The 20,141-nt window shown below is 42.0% G+C and overlaps 1 protein-coding gene across 2 annotated transcripts in view; it reads left to right on the forward strand.

The window, feature by feature from the left end:
• Positions 1-4,110: 4,110 nt before the first annotated feature.
• The window catches only part of LOC131130851 (cyclin-dependent kinase 17-like), a 28,396-nt gene continuing 12,365 nt past the window's right edge, over positions 4,111-20,141 (forward strand). Inside the window, exons 1-4 of one of the 2 annotated variants that reach the window (XM_058074915.2) lie at positions 4,111-4,434; positions 15,229-15,377; positions 19,322-19,486; positions 19,858-19,991. In XM_058074915.2, the coding sequence (XP_057930898.2) occupies positions 15,251-15,377; positions 19,322-19,486; positions 19,858-19,991 (426 nt within the window). In that variant the 5' untranslated portion in view covers positions 4,111-4,434; positions 15,229-15,250. Of the gene's footprint in view, positions 4,435-15,228; positions 15,378-19,318; positions 19,487-19,857; positions 19,992-20,141 lie in introns of both variants that reach the window. The other variant, XM_058074914.2, reaches the window with a different exon arrangement.

Consider the following 20,141-nt stretch of genomic DNA (forward strand, 5'->3'; position numbering starts at 1 on the left):
TGTCTTTGCTTTGTTTGTGATTGCATGCACATCACTACATCTACATCTCCTGTCATATAGAGGATCTTTGAATAGTGTTATTGCAGTAGGTCCTGACAACAAACTGCAGAACACTCCTGTCATACAGAGGATCTTTGACATTTTTGTAGCTGTTCCTAAAAAAATAGCAGAATGCTCCTGTCATATAGAGGATCTTTGAATAGTGTTTTTGCAGTAGGTCCTGACAACAAACTGCAGAACACTCCTGTCATACAGAGGATCTTTGACATTTTTGTAGTTGTTCCTAAAAAAAAATAGCAGAATGCTCCCGTCATATAGAGGATCTTTGAATAGTGTTTTTGCAGTAGGTCCTGACAACAAACTGCAGAACACTCCTGTCATACAGAGGATCTTTGACATTTTGGTAGTTGTTCCTAAAAAAACATAGCAGAATGCTCCTGACATATAGAGGATCTTTGAATAGTGTTTTTGCAGTAGGTCCTGACAACAAACTGCAGAACACTCCTGTCATACAGAGGATCTTTGACATTTTTGCAGCTGTTCCTAAAAAAATAGCAGAATGCTCCCGTCATATAGAGGATCTTTGAATAGTGTTTTTGCAGTAGGTCCTGACAACAAACTGCAGAACACTCCTGTCATACAGAGGATCTTTGACATTTTGGTAGTTGTTCCTAAAAAAACATAGCAGAATGCTCCTGACATATAGAGGATCTTTGAATAGTGTTTTTGCAGTAGGTCCTGACAACAAACTGCAGAACACTCCTGTCATACAGAGGATCTTTGACATTTTTGCAGCTGTTCCTAAAAAAATAGCAGAATGCTCCTGTCACATAGAGGATCTTTGAATAGTGTTTTTGCAGTAGGTCCTGACAACAAAGTGCAGAACACTCCTGTCATACAGAGGATCTTTGACATTTTTGTAGTTGTTCCTAAAAAAAATATATAGCAGAATGCTCCTGTCATATAGAGGATCTTTGAATAGTGTTTTTGCAGTAGGTCCTGACAACAAATGTCATATAGAAGATCTGTATGTGATGTGATGTGAAGATATGTTGTGACGTTGTGTAGTATTATCAGTACACTATAGACGCATTTATTTACAACTACAGGAATCACACAGGATATTTAATGTAGACTTTTCTTTTTTAATCCAAATGATTAAAGTACATCTTTACCAGAAGCTGATGAATGACAGACAAAAACAACAACACTGAGGTGTGAGAAAACAACCAAGGCTCTGTAGGAACTTCCGAAATGAGGCCCTCAATAAGGACGCTCTTTCTCTGCTACCACATTAAGTTCTGCAGGAAAGTATGCAGACTTACAGTGAAGAAAATAAGTATTTGAACACCCTGCTATTTTGCTATTTCTCCCACTTAGAAATCATGGAGGGGTCTGAAATTTTCATCGTAGGTGCATGTCCACTGTGAGAGAGATAAACTAAAAAGAAAAATCCAGAAATCACAATGCATGATTTTTTAACAATTTATTTGTGTGATACAGCTGCAAATAAGTATTTGAACACCTGAGAAAATGAATGTTAATATTTGGTACAGTAGCCTTTGTTTGCTATTACAGAGGTCAAACGTTTCCTGTAGTTTTTCACCAGGTTTGCACACACTGCAGGAGGGATCTTGGCCCACTCCTCCACACAGATCTTCTCTAGATCAGTCAGGTTTCTGGGCTGTCGCTGAGAAACACGGAGTTTGAGCTCCCTCCAAAGATTTTCGATTGGGTTCAGGTCTGGAGACTGGCTGGGCCATGCTAGAACCTTGATATGCTTCTTACGGAGCCACTCCTTGGTTTTCCTGGCTGTGTGCTTCGGGTCGTTGTCGTGTTGGAAGACCCAGCCACGACCCATCTTCAATGCTCTGACAGAGGGAAGGAGGTTGTTCCCCAAAATCTCACAATACACGGCCCCAGTCATCCTCTCTTTAATGCAGTGCACTCGTCCTGTCCCATGTGCAGAAAAACACCCCCAAAGCATGATGCTACCACCCCCATGCTTCACAGTAGGGATGGTGTTCTTCGGATTGTACTCTTCATTCTTCTTCCTCCAAACACGCTTATTGGAATTATGACCAAAAAGTTCTATTTTGGTCTCATCTGACCATAAAACTTTCTCCCATGACTCCTCTGTATCATCCAAATGGTCATATGCAAACTTAAGACGGGCCTTGACATGTGCTGGTTTAAGCAGGGGAACCTTTCGTGCCATGCATGATTTCACATCATGACGTCTTAGTGTATTACCTACAGTAACCTTGGAAACGGTGGTCCCAGCTCTTTTCAGGTCATTGACCAAGTCCTGTCGTGTAGTTCTGGGCTGATTCCTCACCTTTCTTAGAATCATTGAGACCCCACGAGGTGATATCTTGCATGGGGCTCCACTCCGATTGAGATTGACCGTCATGTTTAGCTTCTTCCATTTTCTAATGATAGCTCCAACAGTGGACCTTTTTTCACCAAGCTGCTTGGTAATTGCTCCGTAGCCCTTTCCAGCCTTGTGGAGGTGTACAATTTTGTCTCTGGTGTCTTTGGACAGCTCTTTGGTCTTCGCCATGTTACAAGTTAAAGTCTTACTGATTGTATGGGGTGGACAGGTGTCTTTATGCAGCTAACGACCTCAAACAGGTGCATCTGATTCAGGATGATACATGGAGTGCAGGTGGACTTCTAATGGGCAGACTAACAGGTCTTTCAGGGTCAGAATTCTAGATGATACACAGGTGTTCAAATACTTATTTGCAGCTGTATCACACAAATAAATTGTTAAAAAATCATGCATTGTGATTTCTGGATTTTTCTTTTTAGTTTATCTCTCTCACAGTGGACATGCACCTACGATGAAAATTTCAGACCCCTCCATGATTTCTAAGTGGGAGAAATAGCAAAATAGCAGGGTGTTCAAATACTTATTTTCTTCACTGTATGTTTGCTGTGGGACTTTTTCTCACCTGAATCTAGGCCCTTGCGGAAAAAAAAGTGTGAATGTTGAAACTGTTTTTAGCATGTGGACGGGCTGGTGCCCAGGAAAGTGGGATGGAACAAGAAGGGGGCTCTGTTTCCTCTGCCTTGAAAGTGGCTACAAAACTGCAGCAAAACAAACAGGCATTGATTTGGCAATATTCCAGTCATGGGCTGTACATTAGAATAGGAAATGATCCAGCAGCACAATACATCGTGGCTTAGTTGCTGAATGTGTATAGTAATATTCTTCTTCTTCTGTATTTACTATTGTACTTTGTAACTATTGCAACAATAACCGCAAACAACAACTGGAGGTTAAACATGCGATGTAGACAAAAGTATTTGGTCAGGTGTCTCTATACTAGGGGGCTCGAACACGCCACATTTGGCCCGCGGGAGACTAGTTTGAGGCCCCCGCCTTGATATGAAAGTTTAATGTTAGTGCGGCCCGCGCAAGTTTGATATAGATGCTGTATGGTATCATGTACCCAGAAAAAATTATTATGTTTGATTAATGTTCATGTTAAAGGTTAAATAACTGTTAATAGTTATCCTCTCTATCCGTGTGGAAGTGGTAAGTTTTTGGCTATTTAAGTTTAAAGGAAATAACTCGAAGGCTACCGTTTAGGTCACTAGCTCTATAGTTTGTCTACCCACCAACTATATGTGGTTTCTTAAGTTTTTATTATTTGCAGTTTTATTATTATTATATTTATATATTACTGATTGATTGATTTTCTTTATTCTTGATTTGTTTATTTATTTTTCATCTTATTTTGTGCAGAAAAATAAAAATTAAGATATTTGAGAACAGTGGAATGTGTTTGTCAGAGCTTTTATTGTAGAAAATCGGAACCAAAGCACTGAAAAAGTTTGTATATTTTTCTGTTTTTAATAAATGCGGTTTTTTGGGAAAACCTGATGCGGCCCAGCCTTGCCCAGACCCTAGCTCTAGCGGCCCCCAGGTAATTTGAGTTTGAGACCCCTACTCTATACTTTAGTCCAACATGTCAGTGTATATATCGAGTTAGACGTATGCCACATTTCTACCAGTAGAGGACACTGTAGGACCAAGCTCACCCGCTTCCCGCCTGTGTCTTCCTTATTGGCCACTAAGAGGCGCTGTTTCCCGGTAGGCAGTCGGACAGGACGAGCCTCTGCCAGGCAAGCAGCAGGCACTAATCGTCGGATCCCTCACTATCATGGTCCCCGCACGAAAAAACGACGGCTGGAACGCGTCACATTTTTCAGCCACAGATTTAAAACCTAAAAGCCAGCCATGTTGGAAGCGAATTGGGGTTGTTTATTAGACTAAAGCAAAATAAACCACAAACTAAAGAAGAAGAAGAAGAGGCACCCGGCGGTTTTAACCACGCCAGGCAGTAGGCAAGGAAAGACGTCGTCCGGCCCGAGGAGAAGCTCCGAGGTCGGGGAATCCGGTCGGAGCAACCCTCATCGTTTCTGGTGAGTCTTTACTTGAAATATCGATTAAAAAAAATATTCAATAAACGGCGCTAGTAGCAACTGACACCGCTGTTTGTGACACACAACAATGCAGAAAATGTGTTTACTGTAACACTATGTGTGAATAATAGCGCTGTTGTCAATGGCTGCGTTGAAAACAAACAGTGCTAGCTACTTTATCGTCAGTACGCCAGCATTGCTGTTTAACTTGAGTTGTTAAAAACGACAGAGTGGGGTCTCCTGTCTTTGCTTATCGGCATGCGTCGTCTTGTTTTACTTTCATTTCTTGCCTGACCCACATTTTTGGAAGAATCCTCACCTGCAACACAGTGCTAAAAAGGTTGAAAGCGCGCACACACACACCCGTCACACACATACAGTATATAGGCTGTATTAGCTGCTGTAAGCCCTCTCAGCTGTTTTAGACAACAGTAGCAACAGTTGCTAGAAGATTCGCTAAGTTTTCTATGCATTTTTGAGCCAAATTGAGCACAGAAAAATGGCCAGGAACTTTGTGTACCTGCGTGAATCGTTATCACGGTATACTGCTGCCAGGTTAGGAAAACTGTCAACGTGGGTCTGGGATGTTGGAAACGTTATTCACATCACTATGGACTTTTGGACAAAGTAATGACGGACTGCCACTGCTTTGCAAAGACACGAATGCTTATTTGTTTGCCATTCCTCACTGTCCAACAGTGAGCATTTATTTCCATCTTTTTTTTTGCCTTTGAACAACCGAAATTGTCATAGCAGCTTTGAAAGTCATGGCATTGCAAACTGATCATATGCCTCTACGCTTATTGATTGCGTGTTAAAAAGGGCATATCATTTATGAGTGGGGTTGTTACAAAATGGGACGATACACAAGATTGGATAAATATGACAAAGAGACAAGACTTTAACTTTACATTTAAGAAAAGAACAATAACAACATGTATAATATATTGCAGTCAACTAATTTAATTTCTATTCTGTTACTTTTCTGCACTCAGTGTATGCTTAGCAGCCCCGCTTCCACCCACCAAGAAAAAGAGACTGGCTGATAAAAAGGCTCACTCTGTTCATGCCGTTGTTCTAGCTTACAAATGCTCCAAGGTGTTGAAAGCAATGGACAATTAGAACTCTCTTCAGACACTCATGTAGATGGCAATATACTGTAGCTGGTGAAATGATTGAGTTCATATTCATGTAATGTGTGATAGATTGATTCATTTATTATCGTCCCAGACCTAGTGCCCATGACAGTTTTTTTTCTGCACAAATCAAAATAAAAGTAATCAATGACTTTTGTTGAAGTGAAGATTTTAACCTATGTTTAATATTTTACACATCATGTAAACAAGCTGATAGAGAGACTGATTTTGTTGTTGAAGTGAACCTGTGCTGTCCTGCTAGCAGGGTTATTATTTCAACATTTAATCTTTTTGTCTTTACATTGAGACATTTTTGCTGTAAATGGCCCTCAGTCCGCACTTTGGACACCCCTGGTCCCCATTCTTTGAATCATGTTTCAATGCAGTGCTATCTCTGGGTTTTCAATACGACCCTTTTTCACAGAAACAGAGCTTTGTTATGGTCGTTTGTTTACAGAACAATGGTGTCTTGGAGTCATCATATGCAATCACTTCAGGTCTCAAAAGTCGATGTTTTTGCTGGTGACATAATGACCGCCATTGCTATAAAAAACCTAAAAATGCTAGCCTGGATCATAGCGCTTGTGTTTGTAACAACACTGAGTGTCTTACTGAGTGATGTGCTGTGTCTCAACTTCTGCACTTGTGCAAGTGTGCTAATGATGTAGCAATGATGTCATGGCATCATTTCCAAGTATCCAGTCAGATTGTTGCGACCCCAATGCTGAGCTATACTGATGAATACAGTATTTGTGCATTATGGGTAAATGTCTGTGTTTGTTACACACCCTTTGGAGGAAGTCTCACACAGAACTTGCGATTTATCATCTTTGTAAAGGCAGAATGCCGTTCTTGGCATAGAGCTGGTGCAAGACTTCCTAATGATGTACTAAATGGATGAAATTCCCTATTTCAGGTGTATGGGTGGGTGGTGTGAGGTTGCGTTTGTTTTACTCAGCAGGAAGCCACTGAGTTTCAGGGGAGTGTGCACCATCACCCCGCCCGTGTTGTTTTGACGTGGGGTCGTTCCCTTGGTGAGGGCCTTGGGGCCGGGCCGGTGGTGGCCCGGGTAACCTGACCTGCATCGAAACAGCTGTAGCCATGCACAAGCTGATCCCCATGTGTTCCGCGCGGGATCAGATGATGGGCCAGTATTCCATATAATGGGACACACACATCTTTCCCAGAACTCTTGATCTTCTTTTCCTGAACAGTTTAACACATCGTAAAAAATATATATATGTAATATAGTGCTGGTTTGTCCGAAGCTGTGTTCTGCAAAGTTCCGCTCATGTTGAAGCGTTTGGCCAAGACAGCTGGTTGAAGGTTAATGTGTCACAGCTCTCCAGGGAGCAGCTGCCATGTCACAGGCACCACTCCGGTCTATAGATAGTAGCCATGAATACAAACTTTCTGCTCTCTGCCGCATTACCCCAACAGCTCCAGCACCGGCATGCATTCATCCCAGCTTCCCCTCCTCCCTTTCGGACAAATGCTTGACAAGTTTGACCGCTTCCACACCCTGATTCTCTGTTTGGATTAGAGAGTGTCTCTATAGGGCTGAAGTTCCCTCCAGCACCCCAACTCATCCCCGCCTTGGTCAGCTGGCCCGGACTAAGCCTAATAACCATGTATTGGGCTTGTCATCTGCACTTTGAATGTCTGAAACAGCTGACAGGCTAATATCGCCTCTTTCCCGTCACTCTTTGAGCACTCACGCCATCTCTATTTGGAAGGATTGGTTTTACATATTTCACATTGTGTGAAGTAGTCATAATGTACAGTGCATTGTGTAGCTCTTCCTACTACTGAACCGCAGCACAAAAAACTGCAAATGATCAAAAACATCTAAGAAATCCTCTTCTTCCCTCTGTAGCTCTTTATAATGAGGCATTAAAAAAGCAAACATATATTATACACATGCCTTTCTACAGCCTGTGTAATGTATTTAATGTAATTGTGATATCATTATTGCTAATCAGACAAAAAATAGATAGAAATGTCATACGGAAGGCACATGCAGTACCAATGCATCCTGAAGGGGTGGGGGCGTGTGTGAGCTGAAAGGTATTTGTCACTGACTTCCTTCCACAGAGTCAAAGCCACCGTTTTTGTTTCAGTTGCATTCAATGTATGTTTATTCATTCATTCATTCATTCATTTTCTACCGCTTATCTTCACGAGGGTCGCGGGCATGCTGGACCTTATCCCAGCTGTCTTCGGGTGAGAGGCGGCACATATAGACAAACAACCATTAACACTCACATTCATACCTATGGACAATTTGGAGTCACCGATTAACCTAGCATGTTTTCGGAATGTGGGAGGAAACCGGAGTACCTGGAAAAAACCCACACACGGGGAGAACATGCAAACTTCACACAGAGATGCCCGAGCGGGGAATCGAACCCGTGTCTCCTAGCTGGGCACTACTCATCCACCGTGCGGCCCACATGTTTTAATGTTTCAAGTACCTGAAAACATTTGGATTTGGATCTTTTTTTTAACCACACTTTTTTGGTTATCCTTTCAATAGACAAACTGTATTAACATTAAAAAAATAATTAAAAAGAGTGAGTGACTCAGATCTAAAGAGTTAACTCCACTAGCATTTTTGTGTGTTGTGATTTAGTTTTGCGTGTGTGGTTTTATTATTAGTACCAGTGATGGAGGAAAACTTTGTTGCCAACCATAAAATTGTAAATGGAACTTACTATTTCCATATAGCAGTAGCAGTTAAAAGTGTTCCTGTCCTGGCTGCTCAGTACAATAAGTTGACAGGAATAATAAAAGAAAGAAAAGTAATATTTGATATGTATTATGACCGTTTGCAGGCTGATTGACAGCAGTGTTAACCCCAACCTACTATCAGGTTTTTAAGATAGAATAGTTGGTGGCCTTCTTTACATAAATGTACACAGATGAAGATCAGCACGCGGTTCCCACAATGACTGCAAAGGCTCTGTTTATGTTTGATCTTTATATCATATACTCTAGCGACTGATATAATAAATCCTTCTTGCAGCACAGCCTCACTCTCACTAACTACATCGGCCTGCCTCTTTGTTCCCTTTTTAAAAGTGACGAAAGGCAGCGAGGACCTGCTGAGTCTGCTGCGCGCATACAGAAGGGCAGTTGGGGGGGGGTCATAATGGTCATTCTGTCCAATACTAATGTTCTGTTCTGCTCAGCTGATTTGACTCGGATGTACGTCACCCATGCCTGAGCGATTAGCACCACAGTGTCTGTTAATTCCACAATTTTCATTCATTCAAAATCCCAACCAATGGGGCAGCATATTACCTAAACTGGTGAGACTAGAGGAAGCCCAGTGCTAACCGAGTGAGTGGGTTTAATTTCCATCTCAGCACTGTTGTTGAGTTGAGCTGGCTTTGGGTCGTGATTGACAGAGCGGCATCGTTAATGCAGGCATTCAAGATCATTGTTTTTGTATCTGTGATCATCCTGCAGAGGCCGCATGGTGGATGAGTGATTAGCTGGAGGCCACACACTCAGGAGATCGGGAAGACCCCACTTGGGTATCTCTGTGTTCTCCTCGTGTGTGGGTTTTCTCCACATTCCAAAAACATGCTAGGTTAATTGGCGACTCCATATTGTCCATAGGTATGAATGTGAGTGTGAATGGTTGTTTGTCTATATGAGCCCTGCGAATGGCCCAAAGACAGCTGGGATAGGCTCCAGCATACCCACGACCCTTGTGAGGATAAGAAAATAGATGGATAATCCCACAGCTACTAAAGAATGCTACTTGTAGTCACTTGGTGGACTCTCGATGTAAAACCTCTTTAGAACACATTCAACATGAACTGAATGCTCCAAGTCTTTGCAAACAAACTGATCATTGTGTCGTCACTTTTACTACAATGTTATGCAATCTTTGCGTAAGAGATTAGCACTAAATCATTACACAGATTTTTGGAGGTCTTTCGCAGCTCTGTGTTTAATGAGTACAGACATAACTCACTCTGCTACTTTCCTTCATTTTTTAATGAACTGGATACAAATGATCATTACGAAAAATGGATGGGCAGTGTTGGTGGTGCAACTCGCATTGAGTCCTGCTGTGTCCACGAGAATGATCAAGTCTCCCTTCACACCATCTCATCCATCAGCTCGACTTTGTTTACACCAGGGGTCTCAAACTCAATTTACTTGGGGGCCACTGGAGCTAGGGTCTGGGCGAGACTGGGCCGCATCAGGTTTTCCGAAAAAACCCCCCCAAAAAAACGCATTTATAAAAAAAATTGAAAAATTAATAAACTTTGCTTTGGTTTCGATTTTCTATAAGAAAAGCTCTGATAAAACATTCCACTGTTCTCAAATATCTTAATTTTTATTGTTCTGCACAAAATAAGATGAAAAATAAATAAACAAATCAAGAATAAAGAAAATCAATCAATCAGTAATAAATAAATATAATAATAATAATAAAACGGCAAATAATAAAAACTTAAGAAACCACATATAGTTGGTGGGTAGACAAATTATTTTTTTCAGATTAAAATTAACAAAGCATTATTAGAGCCCTGTAAACATGACAAAACATGACAATACTTTTTTATTTACAACATATTGCGCAGCTGCAGGGTCTTGAGACACATGCTAACTCGCAAACTAGAGAGCTAGCGACCTAAACGGTAGCCTTCAAGTTATTTCCTTTAAACTTAAATAGCCAAAAACTTACCACTTCCACACTATAGGGGAGGTTAACTATTAACAGTTATTTAACCTTTAACATGAACATTAATCAAACGTAATAATTTTTTCTGGGTACATGATACCATACAGCATCCATATCAAACTTGCGTGGGCCGCACTAACATTAAACTTTCATATCAAGGCGGGGGCCTCAACCTAGTGTCCTGCGGGCCACATTTGGCCTGCGGGCCACATGTTTGAGACCCCTGATTTACACCATTCCTGCCATTGGTTTATTGAGGTCAAATTGACCCAAGTCATCGTGTTATGTGGCAGCAGGTTGCAGTTTATTTTGGCCTTTGCTGCCTCAACCTGCTGCTTTAGAAGTCCTAATTGCCATACAAAATAAAATAGTATTTCAATTAGCTCTTAGCTTCCCTAACATGTTTTCTCACACACCTGTTTCTCTCTGCATTTTACCTGGATAGCGCTGCCACTTAGCATCCTGTTTGACCTTCTTGTCTGCGGTCTGACTGTTCGGTCATGTTGGGTCACAGGAGCGAGCTTAGAGAGGAAGCGAGCCTGTCATTTAAGCCGCCGTAACCATAGCAGCGGTGTTAATCAGCCGCCTTTGAATCTTCTTGCCCGGGAGATTTGTGGCCATGCGTCATGGTCTGCCTGGATTCCCTTGGCCCGTTTGCCAACACACAAGTGCATCACCTAGACCCACCTGTCTTTTCAGCCCAACAGGTGACATGCTTGACAGCCAGGGCACAACAATCTAGTAGTGTAACGGTACGCCATAAACACGGTTCGGTCTGTACCTTGTTTTTAAGGTCACAGTTCAGTTCATTTTCAGTGTAGTAAGGCAGCACAAAATCCAAGGTAAAAGCTGGCACACCGCTTACATCAAATCCACCTGTTGCCACACTAAAAACATAGCAAGAACTATAAGTAATGTGAATCAGGGAAGAGTAATATGACCAACTTCATGGGGTATTTGAAGCAGTGTCACACTAGAAAAACTCTTATGTGATGGCAAAACATCATTAGCTATAACAGAAAAGTGTCACCTCCATAATTCTAGTGAGTAATGTCGGGTTTAAATGCGTAATTCAGCACATTGGGCCTCACTATAGCTTGAATGCAAAGTAGCAAAACAACGAAACAATACCTACAAGTCCAGCTGGAACTGTCATACAGTGGCAAGTAACGAGCTATGAACAGAAAATTGGTAAGTCGATTAAAGAGAGTGACTACAGGGGGTTATACTTCCTGTGTGTGTGGTTCGCCTTGGTACTGTACCGAAAGTACAAAAACTCCAAATTTGAATCTATACACAGTTAGAACACTGGTGTCTGGAGTAAGTTCAACAACATGCTCTGCAGCCGTGTGGGTACACAAACTCCTCCTCGTTTCCTCCTTGCGTCTCTAAAGTCCCCCTGGTCCCTGTGCACAGTGCACGCTTATATACGGTGTCGGTCAAAACGGGAACAGACCACCCGTTAGAGAAGCGATGCTGAGTTCACCTGTGAATCATGCACCAGTCAGCCACCACACTGGCTATGTGTTTCCCTTGTGGGTGACATAGCTTGACGGCACCAATTTTTGTAGCTTTACAGAGTCACATAGAGGTTGTGACCTTGCATTTCTGTGGGTGGCCCAGACAGCAGTAAAAATGTGGCTGGAGCAACAGTAGCACATGCTTGAGGTCTTCATTGATGCTCGCAGCTCCTCTTTGACACCAGTGGGTGAACTGCTGCTGCTGGCTCATAGCGGGGATGTCTGGTGGTACATTTCATACTACAGCAAGAAACGACTTCCACCACATAAAGCATTTGGCAAATGTGACGCTGTGTCTTTGTCTCTCTCTTGGACATACAAAACTGAAGATTTACCGTGACTTTTTGGTGCTTAATTTAGGGAATATAATGCAGATGCAGTCATGGCGTTGCGAGGGCGGGGGTGTCAGCAGTCAGGAGCTTAGATGCAGGGGATGGAAAATCAGTATGCATGCAGCCGTCTGCTCCTGCATTTTAAAAATGGAAAAAAAAGCAAGGTTGCTATGGTGACAAATCCAGAATCTTTGCATACTCGGGCCCGCTCCACCCTGTTTCCTCTCTGTCCCCACCTCTGGCTGAGTCCCAGTGGCTTTGGGGCTCAGATCTCAGGCCGGCCTACTTAGCAGGGATCAGGCATCATGTCCAAAGCTCCAAACTCGATCCCATAGCAGGAACGTGGGCCAGCGGCCACTGGTGTCTCAATAGATGTCACCCCAAGCTTTTGCTTTGGTTTTGCTTGCTTTTTTTAATGACATTAAAAAAATGCCTCATGTTAGATTTATAAGATCGTGTATACCTGATAAAAGTGAAGAGACAGCTACAGAGAAGTGGCAGTTGCAGCCAGTTTGGCATCAGATAATCCTGATTTTGGAGCTTATCGCACATATTGTAAACACATTTGGTGTTTTGGTTGTCCAGAATGTTGTCAGAATTAGGGCTGCTGTCAACTACAGTGTCAGAGTGATAACATTTCATAATTTCTGTACACTGATTGTGATTCAGAAGGTTCTCAGTAGTTGGTATTTTTGGGGGAAGTTATTATAATAGATAAAATGTCTAGTTATTTAAAAAAAAATGTACAAAACTCTGCAAAGCAATTTGTGCCACAACTTTTAACGATCGTGTACGTTGCAAGCAGTGTGTTTGCAGAAGTGACAGACTGCGTGCATTTTCTGTAGCCGATGTGTCGCCGGGCGGAATCGACTGATGTGCAGCTGTTATGACAGTTGAGCTGACATTCCGCTTCGCCTCGGTCCCAGGAATAATTAGAACGTATGATAGCCTGAAAACACAGCGGGCATGTTAGTCAGAGGAATGTCAAGAAAAAGGAAAGCTTGGATAGACGGGGCAATGGTGTATCAAAACATAGCTTATGAACTCATCTAGAAGTGCCATAAGAGTGTATAAAATGCAGTACAAAGTACAGAAATACGTGGAAACTTCATTCGTCTGTTCCAGAAGGTCATACTCAAACCTACACTTACACGAACCAAAATGAATACAATTCCAATAAATCTGTCCTAGACACCCAAAAATGTTTAAAATTATAGTTTCACACCACAGATTTTCAATAATATTGAAATGGCCGTTCTGGAAAGCTCTGCATGAATGCCTTAGTAGAATTTGAGCAATGTTTAGGCGCAACTTGAACACTGTTGGTAAGAATCTGCTGATACTGACTGGAATCCATGTGACCTTCTACTCGAACAAGATCACCAGTACCTGCACAGCCCCACAGCATGGATGGAACCACCACCAAATGTTACTGTGGGTAGCAAGTGTTCAGTCTACAGCACCTTATTCCAAAATGAAGCTGGTCAGTCCAAATGTGCTTTAGCACACCTCAATCGACTGCACAGTGACGCCATCTGCAGCAAGATCATGTGGTAGGTCTTTGGAGGTGGTCTGTTGGTTTGACTGTTCTCACCATCATTCACCTCTGCTTATCCGGGATTTTTGGGCCTTAACTAGGACTGTGCCTGTGGTTTTCCATTTCCTCACTATGCTCCTCAGAGTGGAACCTGAGAGCTGAAATCTCTGACCTATCCTGCCCCTAGACGATGATGTTGAGCAAACCTTGCTCTCAGGTCATTTAACAGTTGTTTAGAGGCTACCATGGTGCTACTCTTCAGAGAAGATGCAAAGAGGAGAACAACTTGCAACTTAACAACTTTCTCGTGATTGGCTTCACTTCTGTATGTAGACCAAGGGTCTGTGAGTTTACCAAACAAATGTTGTGTTCCAATATTTAGTGTTAATTATATTAAAATCAATAAAACAAGGGTTCCCAAATTTAGGTAACTGCCTCAGGGATATGATAGCTTTTTCTCACATTTGGTGCTCATAAATGCTTTTCCAATATCATTCAAGCGAAGTCCATTTTTCATAATAGGGAACCTTTAAATCATCGTTGTGATCAAGAGGACTGTCCATGTTTGAGCGTTATTTTGTTTGACAGCATCCCGTCCCTTTACTGATCGCCTGTAGCTGTCATCTGTCATTTTGTTCACCCACCTTTTGAACAAACATAATGTTTGGCTGAACTAAATCAAATCACGAAGGACACACACAAGAGCTCTCTACCTCTTCAAAGAGCAGTCAACATATCTACGAGGAACTTTCAGGTAACAAAGCAACGAATGAATCACTTTCTTTGTGAGTCTGCGGCTTTTTAGCTCTGAACAAAAAACAAGGGGAGAGTTTAATGCATCATCAGAAGCTGCTGCCACATCGACTTGGACTTTGTTGTGGCTTGTGTTGTGGCCCTTCGTGAGCAGTTGGCATAAAGTCAGTGGTTGTCTCAACCCTAAATGTTTGGTGTCAGGCAGAGTTCATGTTGTGTGTGTGTGATATTTGGGAGGTTGTCAGTTGTGTTTCTATGTCAGCTTTTGCTCCTCAACTTTGCATGTTCTGGATCTGTTGTAGTGGTGAATCTCTGAACAGGATGCTTGTCGATGTAGTGTCCCTTAAACCCCTTCTGACCACCAGCGAGGGAATGTGAGATCGTGCGACGACCTCCATTCAGCAGAAGTCCTCCCCCAACCCAGTTTAAAAGTTGCTTTTTCAGCCTTGATCCGCTCTCCAAACTCTTTCAGAAAGAATCTCTCACTAACTCGCTATGTTTTCCGAGCAGGAGGAATGTCTCGTAATGTGCCTGGAAGGATGAGAGTCACAATTAACGCCACGGCGCTGCTTGGCTCATGTTCTTCTTCACCAGTCAATCATCCAGGGATCTTTTTTTGACTCTTGCTGTGGGTTTGTGAAACATGACTGCAAGGCAAGACGTTTAGCATAGTTTAGATCACAGAGTTTTGTCAGGCATACGTCAAGGACTTTGGTCAACAGATAGTGGGACTAAAACTATGTTTTTATCCATCTCCACTTTGTGGCATCACCCTCCATAACATGTAGACTTTTTCCCTTTTTGTCACACCCAGGCCTCCCCTTCCCGAGAGCTCCATGGAGAAAATGAAGCGGTTCAAACGGCGTCTCTCTCAGACGTTAAGAGGCAGCCACACCATCGACGAGTCGCTGTCGGAACTGGCCGAGCAGATGACAATTGAGGAGAATGGTCTGAAGGACAACGGTAAGTTTCAAAGCATGTTTCCTGTAGGAAAGTAAAATGTCCTGAAAATCCCCATTAGCGAAGTCTGTCATGACTATTTCATTTAAGTGTTTCCCGAGTTTTTTTTGTCAAACATCACTCCGACACGCAGGGATGCCTGCCAAGTGCGTGTTGGAAATGGGATTTAGTGGCCCGAATATTAATGGATGGGATTTGTTCTGTCGCCAAAGCCAAATCTGAAAAAAATTATCTAACTCTGACCCAGAATGTGCCTGCTCAGTATTTTTTCCTCATTTACTCCTGCCTATTAGCATCAATGGTATGGTCACTCTGAGGTCTAATTGATTTCCCTGCAAATTCTGTCTTTCTTTTTATACGTACAGACTATAATTTTAACAGCTTTTGGTCGGAATGTCCAATATAAACATGAGATATCAGTTCCTGCCATTGCTATTGAGCAAGTGATGCGCCACACAGCATCAGCGCTTGCTAGCTCAGTTTGTCCGCAGTCTGGAATTATTTAATGTTTGGCCTTTGGATTGTATGTTTACTCCAGAGTCCTAATAAGATATCCGCTGACCTCATGCAAACTCATCATGACAATGGCAATCATGAAGCTTAGGGGGCACTTTTATTTAGTCTGCAGCTAATCTCTTGGAAATGAAGAAAGTATCCAATGAAGAAAGTATCTATTTGTCTATCTCACAGTCAAACCACGCAGCTGTCCAGGGCCAAAGACAAAACTGCATACTTCCAGCCTTGACTATAAAAATGTTGCGTGTTACATCCTGTTAGACTGCATTTAACCAAACAAGGGTCTCAAAAAAATGAAATTTGCAATGAAAGCACTAGTTATGCAAGGTGGACGTAAGGCATCTTCCTTTTAATTGGTTATGATTTTTTTAAATGACTTTAAAACATGCTACTTTTTCTACAACTTTCATTGCATTGTAGTAATTCTCTCATTTCGTACAAACAGTATTTATTTGTTATTTATTTATCCAGTGACATTCCAGTAAAAGAAACAGAATGTGTTCATTCATTATACAAGATGTGACCTGATAGTATTTTGAGGGAAAGGATCCTGCCAATATTGATATCGGTATTGGTAATGATGTGCTGAACAATCCGTTTTGGTGCCACCTGATTCAGTTTCTTTGCATACTTTGAACAATTTTGAAAATTGATTGCTTGTGGTGATGTTCAAATGTGCTTGTTCTGTCAAGCAATATAGACTTCCGCATAGAAAAACACTTTTCCCCCCTTTGGCCTTGAAGGAGCTGAAATAAAAGCAGGTTAACGATTTTCACGAAATCTACAGGGAGTGCAGGAGAGGAGTGTACTGCCACATTGTTGCCATGGCACTGAGGGTCTGAAAGAATTCTCCAAAGTTTCCATGACATTGCCATGGTGTGCAACGAGCCAGCCATTCTTCTTTCGACCCTTTTTAAAAATCTTTTTCAGTGCCTACCCGGTTTAGCTTTCTTCCCCTGAATTGCTCCCAGGCCTTCCATCAAGGTCTACCCACTTTTGTCCTGAATTCATGGTCCAAGTCCATCCCCTCTCACCTTCTGTCTCTGGAGAACTGACTGGACGTTTGTAAAGCCTCTTTTTGTTTAGTGATTAACATCAGGTTTGTGTGAGGGGACACATTTGCAGCCTGTGTGCCAATAAGTAGGCTCCCGAGGAGGCAGGAGGAGATGAGATGAGATGCGATCTGAACTCTGTGGTTAAGGGAACGCGTTCTGGTGCTGATCCGATTATGTAAGAGTCATAACTCCAGCGGCGACAGCATCTGCCCAGAGATAAGGCAGAGGTGGTATTAGGACCTCAATATTACATATGGAATATTTATATATTTGTTGATTTGAATTCTACAAAGTATAAAGTTTAAATTCAAGCTATAATAAATGTATGGTAGAACATCATGCAGTCAAAATTGTTGATGTCTGCTTTGTGAAATCTGTGAACGCCCACCGTGTTCTGAATCATGCAAAGAACTGCAGCCTGAACCATGTGGGCTTAATACATTCTGATTTCAGTTTTAAAAATGTACAGAAAGATTGAAAGCAACGGAACGCCAGTGGGTTGGTTTGGACGAAGAGGATGATAATAACCACAATGTCCCCCTCAAAGCTCACATAAGTGTATTTATTTATTATTTATTATTATAGGCAGTGTAGAAGCCCATGTAACAAGCACATACTAAACATGTAACTTTCAATTTTTTTCTTATCTACACTTCCTGCCTGTAAGAGCATGAGTCGGCATGTTCTGTCCCTTTGGAGCCTTTGCAGTAAATTTGTTCAGTCTTTTTTTTTTTGTGATGGAAAATTGCATTACTCTGATAAGAGCGTCATTATGTTAATGTGCTCTTGCCTTGTTAACATTCACGTTGCTCATAAGCTTGTACCATGTAGAAAATAGTATACTTGCCTACATGCAGCTGACTATATTCTCATGTCACGGCAATTACATGTACTGTATATATGGCATTATAGGGATAAAACCTGTTATGCAACAGGATTCTATGCAATCTGCCGTTCATTTGCTGATATGGAACTCCTCTATAGGAAGCGGAAATAGATTTCTTGTCAGAATGCATTTAGATTTTTTTCCCTTTATGACATAAAAACTTTCATTCATTCATTTTCTTCCGCTTTTCCTCACGAGGGTTGCGGGGGTGCTGGAGCCTATCCCAGCTGTCTTTGGGCGAGAGGCGGGGTACACCCCAGACTGGTCGCCAGCCAACCACAGGGCGCTATAGACAAATTCACAATGACATAGAAACTATTTTTTCATTTAAATGTGTGGTTTAAAAAAATATATACAGTAAAGTCTCGTTATATCGATATCGGTTATAACGAATTACTGCTTATTACGATACTATTTTCATTTCCCGGCAAATTTCTAGTCTTTTATGATATAATTAGTTCCGTTAGTACGATACCCGGTTATTATGATAATCCGGTTACTACGATGCCCTTTTCATCTCCCGCCAGCCAATTTGGTCTGCTTATATCGATACAAAAGCAGCTTAAATCAATCTTTGCTTAAGGATTTCAATACCAAAAAAGAACACGGCGAACGGCTGCTTCCAGTCAACTTTATCTTTCACACTTCCACCACCAGAGCGCAGCACACACACCGATTCCCGCACTTCCTGGTTCACAGGTCATGCTTAACCCGCCCCACATAGCTAGCCAAACACATGCCTGCAACAGAAGAACCAACTGACATAGCATACACACCTATTCCAACGAAGACACAAGCGTACAAATACATGTATTTAATTGTGTTGTATTCAGATATCTTGCAATAATCACTGTTTTTCATATGTACATGCTGGCGTTCGTGGTTTCTCTCGTGTGTATAGAATCTATACACACGAGAGAAACCACGAACGCAGTTGGTTCACTTTTAATGCAGTTCGGCGCAGGATCGGATATATCGACAGTCTGGTTATATCGATATTTTTTCCGACTCCCGACAATATCGATAGAACGAGACTTTACTGTAATTCTATAAATTACATACAAATATGTCTTTAGAAGTTTGGTTAAGTGTGTGAAACCGATTTTGCCTTAAACTTTGATTCACCATTAAATGTAAATTTGTGGTATTTTTTTGTCACGAATGAATGATAATCAAAGATCATCGCTAGGAGAATAGATCAGAGTCTCGCCTTTAACCTGGTTGTCAGGCGACCGCCACAACCCTGCTTCTGTCTCCTGTGGTGCCCCCTCCATCTCCTACAAATATATAATTGTTTGTTGGCTTATTACTTGAAGTGTTGCTAATGCTTGACGATGCCCAACCTAGTACTTAAAACCCTGTTTCAACATGACAGCAAGAGATGGCCGTCCGTTGGAACAGGGAGGAGTTAAAGAATAATTCAGGAACACTCACATATAGTTCTGGGTTTTGTTTTTGAATTTTGAGTTTTTGCATTTTCGCTCCAGCAGAGCCCATCGTGAAGAATGGCCGCCCACCATCGGCCCACAGCGTCCACTCCTTCCTGCACCAATACACGGGGTCCTTCAAGAAGCCGCCCCTCCGACGGCCTCAGAGCGTCATTGGCGGGGGACTTGGCTCACTCATGGTGATGCCTCGCAACGGCAGTCGCCTTGGTGAGGATGACACATGATCTCACTCGCCACACGTGAAGTTAAACATTATAGTCAGATAGGAAAAGTTGCTTAATTTTTCTCCACTTGAGCACACATGAAGATTAATTGAAAATGAACAAAAGGATACATTTGAGCTCCTACGGGAAGATGTTTGTTTAGAACTGCAAGTCTGACTGATAACATTGAACAGTTGCATCAAGCCCACAGCCTTCATTTTTGGTCAAAAGTCAACTCTCCTAAGTTTGTTTTATTATGTGCAGCTTTCAAGATGGTATATGGATATTCCCTATAATGCCCCACAATGTATCATTTGAAATCGTGCTGCACCTTTTTCTTTTCTCACACTCCATCCTGGTTTTCTTCCATTGCAGATATTGTCCACGAGAACCTGAAGATGGGGTCGGATGGAGAGAGCGACCAAGCGTCTGGGACATCCTCAGATGAGGTGCAGTCACCCTCCGGTGTTTGCTTGAGGAACAGAGGGAACCGCCGCATCTCCGCAGAGGTGAAAGACAATAGTGCCTTCCATTCCATTTGTAATGCCAACATGGAAGTAGCCTGCTAGTGAACAAATGAAAATTCTATGTTTTTTTTTTTTGTCAGACAGGCTAGTTATTGCTGCATTTCATTCATTCATTCATTTTCTACCGCTTAT

The sequence above is a fragment of the Doryrhamphus excisus genome, linkage group LG1 (assembly GCF_037039965.1).
Source record: "Doryrhamphus excisus strain RoL-2023G ecotype Guam linkage group LG1, RoL_Dexc_Guam_v1.1, whole genome shotgun sequence".
NCBI lineage: Eukaryota > Metazoa > Chordata > Actinopteri > Syngnathiformes > Syngnathidae > Doryrhamphus > Doryrhamphus excisus.